This window comes from Megascapheus bottae, chromosome 23, assembly GCF_031878675.1.
Source record: "Megascapheus bottae isolate mThoBot1 chromosome 23, mThoBot2.hap1, whole genome shotgun sequence".
Taxonomy (NCBI): Eukaryota; Metazoa; Chordata; class Mammalia; order Rodentia; family Geomyidae; genus Megascapheus; species Megascapheus bottae.
Genome location: NC_143531.1, coordinates 14,687,166 through 14,706,027, shown reverse-complemented (window position 1 = coordinate 14,706,027; position 18,862 = coordinate 14,687,166). Strand labels below are relative to the sequence as shown.

General features: G+C 36.3%; 1 protein-coding gene across 5 annotated transcripts in view; it reads right to left on the bottom strand.

The window, feature by feature from the left end:
* Positions 1 to 999: 999 nt before the first annotated feature.
* Positions 1,000 to 18,862, bottom strand: part of Dnajb14 (DnaJ heat shock protein family (Hsp40) member B14) — a 38,831-nt gene continuing 20,968 nt past the window's right edge. For 3 of the 5 annotated variants that reach the window (XM_090356759.1, XM_090356764.1, XM_090356763.1), the window contains 5 exons: positions 11,020 to 11,205; positions 8,950 to 9,044; positions 8,182 to 8,291; positions 7,161 to 7,333; positions 1,000 to 5,709 (listed from right to left, as the gene is read on the bottom strand). In XM_090356759.1, the coding sequence (XP_090212885.1) occupies positions 5,585 to 5,709; positions 7,161 to 7,333; positions 8,182 to 8,291; positions 8,950 to 9,044; positions 11,020 to 11,205 (689 nt within the window). In that variant the 3' untranslated portion in view covers positions 1,000 to 5,584. The remainder of the gene's footprint in view (positions 5,710 to 7,160; positions 7,334 to 8,181; positions 8,292 to 8,949; positions 9,045 to 11,019; positions 11,206 to 18,862) is intronic. The other 2 variants (XM_090356760.1, XM_090356761.1) reach the window with 2 other exon arrangements.

Sequence of the window (18,862 nt, the reverse complement as noted above, 5' to 3'; positions counted from 1 at the left end):
CAGAGGATTACAATAGGGCAAAACCTAGGTACATAAGGTCATATAGGATGAGACTAAATGAAAGGACCTCCAGGATATGGAAACAAGAGCTTTATCTTGTGTGATTGTTGTTCTTAATGTGTTATTTCTCTTTTGTTCCCTTGGGTTAACCTCATATTGTTACTGTATCTGACGTTTTTAGTTGTATATTGTATATAGGTTTGTTTAAAATAGGGAAGGGAAGGGGGGAAAACAAGATGATTGGGAGGGGGTGGAGGAAGGGAAATAGGGACACAAATTTGAGAAGGGTTATCAATGTGTGAGAAGTAATGTACTTACTACCTGGAGAATGTAACTGTAATCCCTCTATATATTATCCCAGCAATAAAAAAAAAAAAAAGTTGGAGAAAGTGTAGGAAGGGAGGAATCTCCAATTGCCTTGGCGCTGGCGTCTGGACCTGTGCAGTACAAGATGTTTAACCACATTCCTGGCCTCCACTCCTCAGATTCCCGTGGCAAACTCCATATGACACCAGAAATCACCTGGGGAGAGCAATGTCACACACCAATGGATGCCTTAGCCTCTCCTAGGGAAATTGAAGTTTATGGCTGTAGTTGATTTTCTCACTTCCTTGACTTCACCAGCTTAGCAAACTCTGCCTTACGTATTTCAGGTGTTGATTTTACTCCCACTTACCTTACCTTTGGGGTGTCAACGTGAAACTCCTTTTCTCAGAGAAACTTTCCTTGACTCTAGTGGATTTATTTAGGTCTTCCTGGATACAGGATCTCATTGTACTTCATTCTTGTCACATTTATCAAAAATTTAAACTTGGTGTTTATTTTCGTTGCTATGTAAACTTTATAGATTAAAAAAATCTTATTCAATGATTAATTCCCAGCTAGACCTAGTTCGTTACCTGGGACATGGATGGTATCCATAGTTTTTTAGTTGAATAAAAATAAAGAGTATGTGTAAAATATAAAATATGACAGACAATTGTATGATGAGAACAAACCTATTTTATTAATATACTGAGATAAACTACAGACTGAAAGACAAAAATTCATAAATCATTCATTAGAACATTCATTAAAAATCAAATGCATTGTCTTTAAGAGTTGTCACAAAATTTTATGTAAGTCTGATATCTTAAATATTTTATAAATCAGACACTTTATTTTTAAACCTAATTATATAATCTTTAATGCACTATAGACAAAGTAATGTCTTTCATCAGTTTAACTTATACAAGGCTTCCATTAAAATCCCATCACACCTTGAAAATTACCTGTAGCTTTTTAAAGCACAAACTCATATTAAACTTTAAATGGAAACAGTTTACCAAGTAATCTAAAAACTAAAAGCTAAGCAAAAAAGGAAGCATTTAACATAAATTGCAAAACATCATTTCTTACAGCCATCCAACTCAAAAAGTTTTATTTCAAACATAATGACTAAGAGTATCTCAATGTTACTAAAAACCTCACTACTGTAATGGTATCTTCAGGAGGAAAGTGCAGACTGTGCCGAAGTGACTGACTTGCTTCATCCATGCCAGGTGTCATCAGCTATGTAAATTACTAGACAGCTTAGCAACCAGTCACTCCCATTTTTAACAGCTTCCTAAACATTTAAAGAAACACTGATCCTTACATATTTCCAGACTGCTAGATTGAAAATGATGCATTATGTGTCAAGTATGGGCCTTCTAGTAGGAATATATGCATTAAAGTATGGGGGAAAAAAGCAACAAAGAATTCACGTCAATAAAACTTTTTAAACTAATTTCAAATTCAAAAAAATACCCATAGCTAATGGAAGCCCTGCTCTGTGCAAATACAGTAGTATATATTAAACAATCACACATCTGAGGTATTAGCTGGAAAAAATATATATACACTTATACATGGACACATCACAGAATATTCACAAATCTATTGGCCCCTACACCAGCAGATAATGAAATTAAAAGGAATCACATAACAGGAAAATGTTATACATGGGGAAATTTACAAAAGAAATGTGGTCACATAATCCTTAATATAAGGAGTATGTTTTAAAGTAATGTTCTGAGGAAAGACATTTCCATTTATATGGAAGCATTGAATAATAATGAAACCAATGAAATCTGTACCTTAGGTCTGCATCACCTGCCAGTCTACTAAAGGGGTGTGCAAGAATTCCTTGAGAGCCTCTCCCTCCCACTTTGTTTAGCACAGTTCTAGGCACTGAACTCAGGACTTCACATGTGCTAGGCAAGTACTTTACCACCTGAGCTTTGTTGCTGTATTTGATACAGGATCTCGCTGTGTATCTGAGGCTGGAGTCAGACTCCCATCTGCCAGCATTCTAGGTGCTATCACGACACCCAGATTCCATCTACTTCTCTGTTGTTTTGGAAAAGTTTGGAGGTTTTGGTCAAGACTTATTTGTTTTTCACGAGTCTTTAGGAATTTTGTAAACTTTAGGTAGTACAATATGGCCACTGCGAGGAAGTTTTAGCCGTTTTGTGAAGATTAAAAATTCATACTTATCATTCATTTTCACTAGCTCTCTGGTTCAGATAAGAAGGTATAAATTCCCTTTCAGTTGCTTCATACCATAGGAAGATGGTAGCATTGAGCCTGTTTTGGGAGATGCTAAATAAATGCACACATTTTCCTCTTTTAGCCATTGGTCCTCTGTGATAATACTTGTTTCATTTGGTTCTTAGGTATTCACTGCTTTAAAAGGGCAGATTTATTTTTTAATTGAAATAGGAATACAGTAAGTAACATTAGAATGTCATGTGTTAAATAGCTGCACTTTAAAATATGGGGATAATAAAGAAAATCACATCTTTTTTCTCTTTATTTTACAGATTCATGGAGAAAGTTGAACAGGAAGAAAAATTAGACATGAAAGTATAATTAAAGTTAAAGGCTGGCATTCTATATTCCTGTTCCTGTGAACACCTGAGCTGACACAGAAGCAGAGAAATTGAATACCCTGGTAGACATACAATTAAGGACAGCAATTTCTGCTACCAAAGCTTTCTAAATCACACACAGAAAAGTATGTAATGGTTTTAATCACTTAGGCACTCAAATACAAACCAGTTCCCAAAAGATGTTATTTCCACTTATATTAGTAAATAGATAACTTGAAATGTCTCAGTATTGTAGGTTCAACTATTTTATTTGATCAAAATAAATTTAAAAATGTGCAAATGACTACTAGTAGTCTATCTGAGAACAAAAAAAAATCAAAAGAAGAGGACAAAATGTACCATTTCTTTTCCCCCTTGTAAAAATAGTAATAGAGTTGTGCGGTATGTAGTATGTGTTTATTGTATATTGTGGTATGTGTGTGTGGTGTGTATTGTTGTGTGTGTGAATGGGACTGATAATATAACGGATTAATAAACAGAACTGCTGCCAAATTTACAAAATACAAGTTAGAGAACTAAGTTAAGGGTTTTGAGCACTGATTAAATAATCAAATGAATCTTTCAAAGTTCATGTGGCAAAATAACATCAAAATGCTGAATTTTTTTTTGTAATCGTTAAAGAGGAGCAAACATGGACATCTTATATCTCAGGATATCTGAAGTCTTATTTGTAAAATTAACCTAAAATTCAGGTACTTATCAGGCAATTAAGCCATGACATAGGTGACTTTAAGAACTCGGTCTTTACTTGCATAATTATGTGTCTTAAATTGTCAGGCACTCAATCAATCACTTCCCACAATAGTTTGAAATTTGAATTCTAACAAAAACATTTCTTATAATAGATTGTGAAATACAATGGAATGCAGCAATGAACCTGAAACATAATACTGTCCAAAAGCCACGTATGCCATTATGATGTGTGTTTATTTTCACTCAAATTCTTCTATCTCCTTAAAGCTGGGATTTAAGGAGAAACAAAATCAGTCAATAAGAATAATAATTTGTTAGTATCCACAACAGTGCAAGATTCCCATTAAAACTGGAAAGGTAAATAGTTTTTTTCATTCAAATTTCTATAAACTTTCTGATATATATCAACTTTCAAAACTAATAGTGATAATCTTATTTTTAAATAAACAAAACTTATTCTATAGGCTCAAGAAAAGCTGTCCAAGTTTGCGAGGGCAAGAAGTTTAGTTTCAGCTGCTAACAATCATTTCTATTGACCTTCATGGAAAAGGGGGTAGACAGTAAAATTTTAAAGAGAATATAATTATAGTGGTTTTAGTCAACAGATTCCATGAATCAAGTAGACCTAGAAAAATTCTTTATAAACAAAAGAACAAAGACACTCTACCTAGCATATTCTCACCTGCAAAAAAAATACCAAAAATTTAATGTTTCATTAACTGTATGAAGCAAAATCATTAAAATACTACAGCTGTTAAACAGAAATCAAATAGTTAAATATCCAGTATACAGGCATCAAAACTCTTGACTTCTTGCTCTTTTTTTCCTAACTGATTCTATGGATTTAATTATAAGGAGCTTATTCCTACAAGGTTAACTGAAATGCTCGCTGGAAAATAGACTTTAGCTCAGAATTTTTAACAGATGCCTTGCTATGTCACTGTTACTGCTCACTGTTACATGTGACCAAACCAATCATGCTCTGATCAGTAAGTGAATATAATACACGTATTTATTTAGAAATCGGCAATAAAAGGCACAAAGCTGTATGCTCATAGTAATTTTTCTCATCACTTATTCATAAAAGGATCCATTTGCTTTTGAATCCTGCATAAATGGTCACTAAGAAATGTAAATTTCCATGGGGGGAAAGTTAGTCCTTTTCCTCATAAACTCTAGCAGCCTTCAAAGGCATATTTGGGGCTAAGTTTTAGTTATTGGAATTGCAAATGGCATAACTATAATTCTCTGTTAACAACTCCTTTAGTTGAATATTTATCTTCATATTTTCTTGAAAAATCTATAAGTATAGCATGTTTCTATGTATGGCTTAGCAATTCATGAAACTAAAGAGCAAACTCATACTCAGTTCATTTATCTCAATACATATTCTGGAAGATAATGGTAATATTTAAAATATTTTTTCTAAGGAGATAATGCTATAAGATTTTACTAAAAACACTTTGGGGTTATTTTTTCGGTTTGAAAAAGTTTAACTTTAAACTTCATATATTCAACACCTAAAGGGGAAAATGTAATACATACAGCATGTGTTTTGTCAACTCAAATAGGTGTCTCATGAAGCTAAACACTAAAATAATTTAAATAAAAAGGCAATAACTGTATTGTACACAAAACAACCATATCATAAATATTTACATGATGGGGGAAATACGGGGAAATCACTAAAACTGGAAATTGCTACAGGTGTGATAATCCTCTCAAGACATTTTCAGTTAGGAATCATAGAAGCTGTTAAGATGAAAAGTAATTGCAGATGCATACTGAAATATTAATAATTTTAGTCTTTAGTTTTTATGACTTAAATAAGCCAGCAGGTCATAAACAGTCGAAGATTTCAGGAACCAACTATTCGGTTTAGTTTTTAATATCAAATCTTTTTCTTCAGCTCTCATGATGAAACTAAATTTACAGAAACCATAAATAGTATACTAAAAGGTATAAACATGAATTCCAGTTCATCCTCCTTTATAGAGACTGGTGAGCCGCTCCAGTTCCTTACAGTTGTCCATGCTCAGAGCATCTGCCTTCCTTCGGAGTCGCTCATCACGATATACTTTTGCAGCATACTGCATGTCTGTTTCTGTTAGCAACCAAAATATTTTAATTAAGTAATAATTCATATCACCCAGCTGCTTAAATTCAAGCAATGCTTCATAGATTTTCAACATCTTTCTAAGTGGCTGATGGAAAAAAGAAACCCAAGTACCAATCCTAAAATCCATTTATCAGTAGAAAAACTTTTCTTTAAATGAAAGCCTTACCTAAAGTCTAGCTTATCACTTGAACAGAAAAGAAAGAAGGATTTACAATTCTGTCCACTCGGTCAGGACCATTCCCTTCACTCCTGAACACAATGGGTTAAAAATCACTGCTCCGAAGCCATATCCTGAACACATGCTGCTTGATGCAGGCCGTGGTTGGTTTTGGTCTTTTGTTAAGGCTTCAGATAATCCCAAAAGTTAAGCATAAAAGTTTAAAATCTTGCTGGGATTTTATACATTAAAAACGCACAAGGGCACTGAAGGAACACAGAGGAAAATGCTTGCACAACCATAATAGTGACCTTCAGCAAACAAGCAAGTGCTTCTGGGCGTCCAGTGTGAGGACAGCACTGGAACTAAAGACAAACACAGAACCACAAATGAAAGCTTCCCTGTTAGCCATTTCACTGCTTGCTTGCTTGTCCGTAAACAGTAATTTTGAAACTTTTTTTTTTAAGAGAGAATACTTAAATCAAAGAGGGGGCAGGGAGAGGAAATCATGTGCTTTATAGGAAATAGTGGCCAAAATATATTCTCAGGTAAAAAAAAAAATGTAGTATTCTATTTGTAACAAATTCAATCAGCTGAGTTAGGACTAGCAATTCAATCAATAAACTCTACACATTTTACTTACTAATAATACACTTGTGAAATTCACTGGCTATGCCTTCACAAAACCTAAGAGTTAGCTGGGCCCTGGTGGCTCGCATCTCTAATTCTAGCTTATTCAGAAGGATGAGATCTGAGGATGGCTGTTGAAAGCTACTCAGGTAGCAAAGTCATTCATCAGACTCTTATATCCAATTAAAAATCCCCTGCCTCCCACCACCCCCTAAAAAGCCCAGAAGTGAACATGTGGCTCAAGTGGAAAAAACAACCCCAAACACCCCGGAAGCCTTAATAAAACAAAGCTCACACTGAATAATAAATTCAAATTTAAATCTTCAATTCCTGACCTTATATTCTTTCTACCAATGTATTTCAAATTATCCCTAAACAACAGAATGGTAGGGAAAGAAAAGAACAAGTCTGTACATGTTTACGACAGACATAATTTTTCTTCTTGAATACTTTTGATCAGCATGAGTTTTTCTCTATGGATGAGAAGATGAGGAGCCCTCTGATTTAAGGGCTTGACTGTAAGTATTTTGTGTACTAAGCCCCAATTATGTACTAGGTAATTCCACAGCCATTATTTTGATGAGATTTTATACTAATCAATTCCAAAGGTTAAAAAAATTAAAAGATGTTAAATATTTGACAAACTTACTTTGTTGTCTTTCTTTCCAGCAATTATTTCGAATATTAGTCACATAATCTTCTTCTACACTCTTTTCTACTTTTTGTAGTAACATTCCTTTATATTCATTTTTAAAGTCCTTGTTGACATAATAAACAACACCCAGGTTTTCAGTCTGCATTTTAATTGTTTGCCCTGATCCACTGCAAAAGAGGTACAAGGTCATTTTTCAAAAGTTAAAGTGGACATTGTAATATGCTACTACAAACTAAAACAACAAAGATGAAAATAATTTAAAAGGTAACATTAATAATATTAACATTCTCTCAAATTGCTTAAAACCATGATTTCTTGGTAACCACACTTCAAAAATACTATGTGGGGGCCGGGAGTTTGGCCTAGTGGTTAAAGGGCTTGCCTATCATGCATGAAGACCCGGGTTCGATTCCTCGGTACCACATACATAGATAAAAGCCAGAAGTGGTGCTGAGGCTCAAGTGGTAGAGCTCTAGCCTTGAGAAAGTCCAAGGACAGTGCTCAGGCCCTGAGCTCAAGCCCAGGACTGGCAAAAAAAAAAAAAAAAAAAAATACTATGTGCAGTTCTCTGAATTTTTAGTTAAAAAAATCTCATTTATTTTTATTCTAGATGAAGCTTGTTTTTAGTGAGTGTCAATAAAGTCACTGCCAATATGGTAAGTTACTTTTGTATTCATTGTTTAACAGTTAAGCTGTCTAGAAGAAATATTACAGTAACTTTGTTATGTCCTGACCCCTTCATAATTTCCCACTTAACAACATAAATGTATGTAACATCAATTATTTTTGTTTTTATTTTTTCTTTTATATCTTGTCAACAGATTACTTAATGTATCCAATGCACTGTCATTCACAGTGTAACAGATATAAACTAAAAACATTAATCTGAACATTTAAATTTAGTACATTTGCACTAAATATACACATAAAAATTTTAGAACACAAAACCTCTGAATAGAAGTTATGTAAGAAGGAACAAGAATTAATTTTTGTAAAACTTCACTTAGCTACTTACGATCTGGGATATAATGAATAAGGAGGATTAGAGACCATCAGTTGGCTTAGTAATGACACCAGGATCAGTACAATAATGGGCATCAGCTGGATAAACACAGAAAAACCTCCCTAAAGAAAAACCAAACAACAAATGATAATCTAAATGTAGGCTGCCAGCAATCCAATAGCTGATGACCCAATGGATCATCATTTCAATCACTGAGAATCGTCATCTTCACTGCTTTCTAGTCTGTCTGACTACACAATGATCCTTACGAATTTTCCAATGTTTGAAAAACACAGATATAATTCAACCTCACTTTACAGAGAAGGATGTCCTTCTCTCTCGCTCACATACACATAAATGCAATGTACTGCAGATTATATGACTAATTTTACCTGGGATGTGAGGATGGAAGATAGAATTGCAGGGACCTAGGCCTTTTAATTTCTAGTCTGGCACTTTTTCTCTGTTTACATCATGCAATTTAATATAAAACACCTAATTTTAAAATTTCTGTATAATTCCTGTCCTTTAGGACTAAAAAGAAGGAACTCCAAAGCATGTATAGGATAGTAGATCTTCACTAGAACAGAATGCCAAACCTGAAGCTATCATGCTATCCAAACACCCATATCCCAAACAAACTACAGTAGCCCCAGGGGATTTATAGTCTCTACTGAGCATCTCTGCTAAGAAAAGACTTATTTCCTAAAACAAATTTCCCTATTTTTAGACAACCGTAATTGCTTTCCCCATTTCAGAATATGCTTACGAAGAACATACATCTGCTCTTTCTTCTTCTCTTTCATGTCCACTATGTCGATGTTGATGTTGATGGCTATAGCCGGCACGGCCATTTGAAAACGAATGCACACTACCTGGAACATCAGAAGCAAGGATAAATTAGAGGTGTTATCATTCTTATCAGGACAATGTATTTCTTTTCTTAAAAATTATTGAGAGGAAGGGGAGAAACAAGATGACTGGGGGTGAGGGGAGAGAAATGGGGACAAAAACATGAGAAGGCGTATCCATGTGTGAGAAGTAATGCACCTACTATCTGGCAAATGTATCTGTAATCCCTCTATACATTACCCCGACAATTAAAAAAAATCACTGAGAGGTCTGCGAGTGTGGCCTAGGAGTAGGGTGCTCGCCTAGCATGCACAGAGCCCTGGGGGTTCAATTCCTAGGTACCACATACACAGAGACAGCTGGAAGTGATGCCGTACCTCAAGTAATAAAGTGCTAGCCATGAGGAAGCTCAAGGACAGGGTCCAGGCCCTGAGTTCAAGCCCCAGGATTGACCAAAAAAAAATTATTTAGAATAGATGTATATTTGGAGCAATTAGTATTTATTGCCTTTGGCTCTTTGATGAGTAAATGAAAACAGGAATGATTCTTCCCAGATTTTTGCCTCCTTCTAAAGAGGTGATAGAAGTTTATTGTTTATGAAAGTGAGGGTCCTAGGGGCTTGAACTCAGGGCCTGGGCACTATCTCTGAGCACCTTTGTCACAAAGCTACCACTCTACCACTTGAGCCACAGTACCTCTTCTGGATTTTTCTGTTGGTTAATGGGAGGTAAGAGTCTCATGGACTTTCCTGCCAGGGCTGGCTCTAAACAGACGTCATTCACTCAGCCTCCTGAGCAGCTAGGATTACAGGCATGAGCCACCGAGCTGCCATATTTTGTTTTCTTTATTTCTTACTTTGGATCAGATCACTATTCTCAAAGTTTGATTTTTACCTTTAAATGAATCACAAACATTGCTAGAAATCAAGAGATAGCAATTTAATTCATGTTTTTTTTAAAAAAAAACTGCCTAAAATATAGAATATATGGACCATAGATAGACATTCAAATTTTTTTTCAAATGAAGTAATGAACCAGAGATGATTGTTATTGGCAAAATACACTACGTCAGAACCAGCAAAAAAACAACAAATCAACTATAGCGAACAGTTCACTACTGCTTCAAAGACTTTTTTCATTGTTCTTAACACAGTTTCAGCCAAAATTACAAGTTTTGATCACTTTTTTTGTGAAAGTTATTATGTATTCATATATATCAAAGTGCAGGTTATTTTCAGTCAATATATATATATATATATATACACACATATATCCTTTTTCCTTCAAGAATCTCTAGTAAAAGTATCCTGTCAATGATTACAGCCTTTCTTAAAAACTGTCAGTACAGACCAGCAGGTTAAGTCATATTATGAATGTTTAACTCAGTATGTTAAGTAAACGCTGTTACGATCATTTTAACTTCCTTATTCTTAAAAAAAAATTATTTCCAACACAAATGATTCTCCGTAAATGTAAGTAGCTTTCAATACTACGTATGTTGGTTCTGTAAAATTGACTTAGTAGAATTACTACACTATTTCACTTTGGTAGTCTAGTCAAGAGAACAACAACAACAAAAAATTTAAACTTCAAACTATATATGGATCAAATGAATTACTATTTAATGGGAATACAGATAAGGACCTCCAGATTCATTTAATAAATTAGTAGTCTATAATGTTATTGAACAAATATTTACAGAGGTCTCCAGAGAACAATACCAAATGGTTATTGTAGATCAGTATGCTTCTGTAAGACACTGACACTGGATTTCCCTTCCTTTATTCAGCTTTAGAGAAAAATACAGAATATCTGGACTCCAATTTTATAGTCTGCCTTTATAGACTACAGTAAAAGTAATAACCCTATCATTACAGAATGTCATCACAGGACCCCAACAGGGTAGGAAAAATGGAGGAGATAAATCTCTAAACAGCTAATAGGAGATAATAAAACTCTGACATCACAAAACACAGTATTCATAATAGCACTAAAGTACCTGAAGGAAATCCACCACCAAAAAATATATTGAATAAGTCTTCCGGAGTGATATCAGCTTCACAACCTCTGTGGAAATTAAATCTGCCATTGTTTTGGTGGTTGCAGGCTTGTTCCTCACTGCCTGTGAGGTCATACTGTTTTCGTTTTTCTGGATTACTTAAAACAGCATAGGCATTTCCAATTTCTGAAAAAGTAATGAATAAAAATTGGCAAGCCAGAATTTTTATCTTATAAGAAGTTATTCCAGATAAGCCAGTGTCATTTAAGAAAAAAACCAACTTGAAATCAAGAAATTTTAATATAGTACTAATCTATTTTAAAAATAAGTAGTTTTTTCAATTACATCTATTAACAATATGCTTTGTTTTTTTCTAGTTTTTTTGAGGATTACAAATTCAAAGTTGGTCACCTGGGCTATCAAGTAAAAAGCCGTGTTAAAAAAGAAAAACAAGCAAGCAAACAAACAGGACAGATGGGGGGATTGTTCAAATCAGTCACAACAGTATTTCTCTTTTACTGAGTAACTACTATTTCTGCATTAAATCCTTTATTATCTTATTCATTCCTAGTCCTATTCCTAAGGGAGGAGATCCCTAAGGGATCCACGGGCTAAGTGAGTTTTCAAATGCTCCTCAGTGGATCATGTACACTCCCCTTACTCCACACAACCTACAGCACAAACATTTTCCCACACTCTGTCAAGAGCAAGTTTTTTTTTTTTTTTTTTTTTTTTTTTGTGCCAGTTCTGGAGCTCGAACTGAGGGCCTGAACACTGTCGTTGGGCTTTTCCTTCGAGGCTGGCGCTCTGCTACTTGAGCCATAGCATCACTTCCGGCTTTTCTATGTATGTGGTACCAAGGAATCGAACCTGGGTCTTTGTGCATGCTAGGCAAGCACTCTACCACTACCAAACTCCCAGCCTGAGCTTTTCTTTTATTCCATTTGGAATGATTCATTTTCTTTAAGGCATTCAACTTGATGAGTGTGGACACGGCGTTGGGGATCTCTCTGCAGTGTCTAGGAGTCCGGCATTAAGTCGAGTCTTTTTCTTAGAGACAGCGTCTTGATATGTTGTCCAGGGTAGACCAGCCCTGAACACGTGGAGCAGGACTGTTGAGTTTTGAGACCACCTATGATTACATAGCAAGAACCCGTCTCAACCAAGAAGAGTAGCCAGCTGGGTGCTGTTGGCTCACACATGTAATCCTAGCTACTCAGGTGGCTGAGATTGGAGGATAGCAGTTCAAAGCCAGCTGGAGTAGGGAGTCCCTGAAACTCATCTCCAATTCATCACCACAAAATTGGAAGTGGCAGTGTGGCTCAAAGTGGTGGAACACTAGCCTTGAGGCCCTAAGTTCAAGCCCCATGCTCGACCAAAAAAAGACAAGGATGGGGTGGAGGGGGGGCTGGTAGAAAAAGCCCTACTGATAGTAGTAAATTGATTAAATCCTAAAACTCATATTACTACTGGAGGTTCAGAGCTAGCAGAGATGGATTGCTATGCTTCATTTTTAGGTATGTGCTAGGATCACTTACTGCTTGTAAGTGATATCATTTTGACCTCTTGCTCAGATTTTATTCTACCACTAACACTTCATACAAGGCTCATTGAATACCTGACAGGTTTTTGAATTCCAGTTTTAAGTTACTGTTACGGAACAAAAGTTCCCCTAGAGTGTCTGTGTAAAATTAACGTCAATGTAACAAGCAGCCATCTAAAAACAACTACCTAATGAGCATCTATTTGCTTGGACAGTACCTATGGCAGCCACCACTGGGGAGCCAAAAAGCATTTTTTAAATAGCCTGTATTTATTGCAAGAGGCTTGCAATCTAGTATAAGATATCAGCTATGTCTATGAAACAATTATTAGAAATGTCAGTAATGACAATGTATGGGAATTAATGCACCATCTATCTGGCAAATATCGTGTAACCCCTTCTATTAATTACAATAAAAAATATATGAAAAAAAAAATAATAATAAAAAAAGAAATGTCAGTAATGAGAACAAGGTAGTTCTTGCTTTTCTACACAAAGCATTACAGCTTTTTTGAATTGTCTCCTGAAGATACTCTTGAAAACAGTGTACTGTTAGTGCTTTTGGGCTTGGGATGATGAGTAGAATTTTATTAGTAAATATTATGAAATAGCTAAGTGAGACTAGAAGGCTGAGGACTACCTACTCGAAACCCAAATGAAGCCAGAACTGGTGGCTGGCACCTATAATCCCAGAAGTTAGGAGGCTACTGAGGTAGCAGGATCCCAAGTTCAGGGCCAGCCTAACCAACCAGGGCAATCTATCAAGACAGACTCTTAGACATTATGGAGGAAATAACCAACAGTCTCCACTCTCATTAAGTTCCCTGTCTTAAGGAAAATGAATTGTTCCAAATGAAAGATCAGCTTAGTCTGGGCACAATGGGAATTTCATAATTATAAATTTGATTCATTAAGCAGTTCTATACAACTATTCACGTTTATTTCTGAGAAACTTCCTTGCAATTTTTTTTGACTGACTTACCATATGTAGTGTAGAAATACTTATTTATATGTGGAACTGTTCAGAGTATTCTCATCCTCTCCTCTGGATGATATCTAAATCTAACATCAGTCACTCTAGCTTTTTTCCTTGGTCAGGCTGTCAAACTGATTAATCTTTTTCAAAAACTATAGTTTTTTTGATACACTGGTGCTCCACTACTGTTACTTTGTTTCCAATTTTAAGACTCCCTTTCAATTTCTTGTGAGCCATTTGCTTTTCTTTTTCCCTATATGTGAAATGGAAGCATAGAAAATTGATTTGAAGATATTTCTCTTCCCTATTAAGTGTATTAGAGTTATAAGTTTCCCTCAAGTATTACTTTAGCTGGTCCTCTCAAATTTGGATCTATTCAGTTCCATGTATTTTTTTTTTCTTTTTTGAGCCCAGCACCTTGGACTTCCTTGATCCACTTCTCCAGCCTCAGTTCCACATAAATTTAAATTTTTAAAGAGCTTTATTTTTTATTTTAGGTCACATCCTCCTTTATCCATATATTGTTTTAAAGTGTGTTGTTCAATTTCTAAGTGATTGGCTGTCTTCCTTTTGTTTTTCTGTTATTTGATTTTTTGTGTATGCCTGTGCTGTTTCGAGGCCTGGACACTGTCCTCGAGCTTTGCTGCTCAATGCTAGTGTTCTACCACTTGAGCCACAGGTCCACTTCCAGCTTTTTTGGTGTTTAATTGGAGAATGAAGGCTCACTGACCTTCTTGCTTGGGCTGGCTTCAAACTGCAATCCTCTGCTCTCAGTCTCTATCTCTTGAGCATCTAGGATTATAGGCGTGATCCACCAGAACCCAGCCTGCTATTCAGCTTTTACTTTAATTTCACTGTAGTCAAAGTACATATTCATGTGATATTACAATTTTAAGTTTATGACTTGGGGATGATCTACCTGTGTGTATGCTCTAAGAGTACATGGATTTTTTTTGTATAGTGTTTTATAAATGCTTACTAGATCTTGCTGGGTGACAGTTATGGTTACTTCTATAACCTTGATTTCCCTTTTCTTCCCCCTCACCCTCTCTTTTTCGCCAGTCCTGGGCTTGAGCTCAGGGCCTGAGCACTGTCCTTGGGCTTTGTCAAGGCTAGAGCTCTACCACTTGAGCCTCAGCACTATTTCTGGCTTTTTTTTTTTTAAATGTATATGGTACCTAGGAATCGAACCTGGGCCTTCATGCATGCTAGGCAAGTACTCTACCACTAAGTGAAACTCCCATCCTTGTTGATTTTCTAATGGCAATTGTTGAGAGAAGCACTGACACCTCTGTTGGACTTGGTATCTTCAGTTTTCAGAAGACTGTTGTGTTTTAGTATAGATTGGGGAGGGGGGGGTATCCGTTTGAGGTTCATTCAACTTCCTGACTAATAGCTCTCTTTTTCTCCGCCTTTCAGAAGCATAACCTAAATGTTAGGTCTTCTGTTATGCCCACTTGCGGGTCTTGTTTTCTGTGTCTTTTCTCTGCTACTTCAAGAAAATACTATTTTTCCATTTTCTAGCTCCTTACTTCTTTCCTCTAACCGTTTATTCTCTTCTGTTTTTTCCATTCACTGATTGTCATTTTCAGTTTTTGAGTTGGAAATTTTTCATGTTTCTTATGCCTTTTATTCTATGCTAGACTTTGCGTTTCTTTTTTTTTTTTTTTTTTTTTTTACCAGTCCTGGGCTTGAGCTCAGGGCCTGAGCACTGTCCTTGGATTTTCTCAAGGCTAGAGCTCTACCACTTGAGCCTCAGCATCACTTCTGGCTTTTTTTTTTCTATATGTGGTACTGAGGAATCGAACCCGGGTCTTCATGCATGCGAGGCAAGCACTTTAACCACTAGGCCAAACTCCCGGCCCCGACTTTGTGTTTCTTTGCTGAGACTAATTCTTCTGTCTAATATATATTTGCAATTGCTCACTGAAATATATTGTAGATACTTTTAAACCTTTGCTAGTCAATTCTACCTTCTATCACTGAATATGCAACTAAATTATTGATTTTAAAATTTTACCCTGGTTGAGATTCTGCATCTTAGGTGAGTGAGGTGACTCTCAGTTAAAACTTGGTATTTTGGTTAAGCCTTTAACTTCTGACCCAACACCACTCCTTTCAGGGGAAGAGAGGACATTCGGCCCATTGACTATGAAACCCAAGCAGGGATGTGCCTGGGAATCCGCATTACTGCCAGGCAGAGATGGGATTTGCAACTTCCCATCAGGACTCCATTCAGGTCTCCCTGGCTTGGAAAAGGATGCCATTACTGCTCTTTATGCAACTCCACTGACTTCATGAAGAGATGCCTTGGCTACCTCTGGATGGTACTCAAAGTTCTAACACTCCCCCCCTATGCCGCTTTGAATCCCACCCTGATGGTTAATCTTAATTGTAAATGTGACTATACTGAGCAATGCCTAACAAGATTACTAAGGCCTATCTCCTACTATATGTTTGAGGGCATCTGCAGAGTTCAGATCATGAGGGGTCCATCCTACTTAGTACATTTGTCCCTTGATGGATCCATAAAAGGATGGCATTATTGGGGAGACAGTAGAAGGCAGACGGTGTGGCATCACTGGAAGGAGGACACCAGGGTCATGACCTTGGGGGTTAGATCCCACTCTGGCTCTCTCCTGTAAACCCTTTCTCTGCTTTCCCTGTACTGAGGGAACACGAAGGCTTCTGACTTGTGTTTCTTTGTCACCAGCTGTGGAGAGCCTCAGAGCATCTCACTACTGCATGGAGAGGCTGGATAGTCTAGTCACCACTTAGCCTTCCCTGGAATGGGTCATGGAGAGGCCACATTTTTCAGGGGTGGCTGAAGAATGGCTATTACTTTTTTTTTTTTTTGTCTTTGTTGACTCTCTTTCCTGGTACTTTGCCTAAAGAAAGGAGACTGCTTTTGGAGTTTTTATGTCTGTATCTATTTTGGGGCTTAGGGGTTGCCAGATCCTACAGCACCAAATCTGAAATACATGTGGCAAACACAATTTAAATACCTCAGCAACTCATTGCCCTGTCTTTAGGTCCTAAGATTACTGAACTCATCCACAGTCTTCCTATGCTTGTTTTACTTGTTTAATGTTTAATAGTTAGGGACTTCACTTGTAGTGAGAGGAAAAGGGACAAGTATATGTAGGCTATCTTTCTGAAGTCTGCACTGGTTTTTCAATTGCTTGTCTCATTCTTATTCCCAAGCTTTTGCCATCCCCTCTTCTGTAGCCATAGAAACCATTTTTATCTGGAGAAAACTCTTAATTCTCACTTACTATTGGAAGCTTCTCTAATTACTTTGCTCTTAATGCTACTTTATTTTTCTGACTGAATTTCTTCAGGCATCCTCTTTTCTGCTTGGTGTTTAATTAGAGTCAGTCTTTTAGGAGAAACTAGGAGCAATCAATCTATAATTTAGGATTTACATAAAAGACCAAAGCATTTCTCTGCTTAGAGATAAACAGCTTAGTATTCAAAAAAACCTAAGTTAAAACTGATTGGTTAAGGGGCCGGGAGTTTGGCCTAGTGGTAGAGTGCTTGCCTAGCATGCACAAAGACCTGGGTTCGATTCCTCGGTACCACACACATAGCAAAAAGCTGGAAGTGGTGCTCAAGTGGTAGAACTTTAGCCTTGAGCACTGAGGAAGGACTGTCCAAGGACAAGTGCTCAGGCCTTGAGCTCAAGCCCCACGACTGGCAAAAAAACAAAACACACTGATTGGTTAAAAAGAAAAGGGTGATTCAGAAAATGTGAGAAAGAAAACTTACATGTTTAAGAAATGCAACTGGTCATTTCCATTCTGATGACACCAGCTTGTAAGATTTCCTGAGTACATCTATCTGTTCACCGGGAACTGTGGGCTATAACTTGGGTTTCCTTTTGTTTTCTTTTTGAGATAGTCTCATACTTTATATCCTCTGTCTTCAGCCCCCAAATAACTGAGATTTCAAGGTTTGCACCACTACTCCTGGCCTACAACTCAAGTTTCTCTACCTAGTAGCTCATAGTTTCCCAATTCTGATCCTCTTTGGAACTAATAAATTGGCATTCTGACTTACGGATAACCTCTTGTGTATTAAACAATGTGAGCTGCTCCTCTAGAGATAAATAATCTCCAAGCATGTTGATAAGCACTGTTTCTCATTTGCAAAGCAGGCATTAAACTCTGAATGACCATACCAAAATACAACCATCTTTGTCAAATCACAATCAATGTCTAGCAAGCTTTGTGGGGGGACATTCGTACTGTTCACCTCTTCAAAATGCAACATGCAACTGTAGAAATAAGAAATGCCATCACCCAGTGTTAGTCCCAGACCAATGCTAACTTAGCATGCTTTCAATCCAGCAATGTAACATTTTAACAATGAAAAATTCATATTGAAAGCACTTAGCAGACATGAACATGAAAATAATGACTGCCAAATATTTTAGAATTTTTTTAAGACACCAAAAAATTAAATGTTTCTCATTCACAACATCAAACTTTTATCTTTGAGGGACTGTGTGCTAGTAAAATAGCTGCTGAAAATGTCAATTTTCTAGTTTTTTCTATGGCTGCACATATGAAAAGCATATTGCATGTGTTAAAATTTAAGTAAATAAAATGTAGAATTGTTCATACAAACCGCAGCAATAATGAAACAAATTAAACACCTATTCTACTTGAAAGTGTTATCAGACACTTTCCAACTTGTACATAAGTTGGAAATTTACTTAAGTGTTGTCTATGTTACCTTTGTTAATGACAGAAGGTATAGATTTACAAAACAAAAAATAATAACTCGGCTTTCTGGATATCTTCCTCATGTAATAAACTGAGAAAAAATGTGATTAGTAAGCTGGCATTTTTGGATAAAGTAACCTTTTCTACACTCTCAACGTATCACTTTCAACATAAACTGAGAAGGCTCTGCTCAGTGATATTGCACGTTCAGCTGCACAGCTTCAGCAAGGCTTTTATTGGGATATAGTAGTAATTCCCTAATGTATTTTCCTTGGTAACTTACTGCAAAAAATAAATCTATCTATACAGGATTCTAGGCATTCACACATAAGCAGTCAGACTGAAAGAGGATATCTTTTTTTTTTGAGGGGGGGAAATACGAAGATGTAACTTCTCTAAACATTTAAAATAATATTTATTGAAACAAATTCCAGGAAATGAAAACATGGTTTTTTTTGTTGTTGTTCTTAATGTTGTTGTTGGTAGCAGTGCTGGTGTTTTGTTTTTGTTTTTCTTCTTTTTTTCACAGAAAGAGAGGTGGAAGGGTGAATAAATGTAATGATGCTATATAGTATACCCTAGGGGGAAAATTACCTA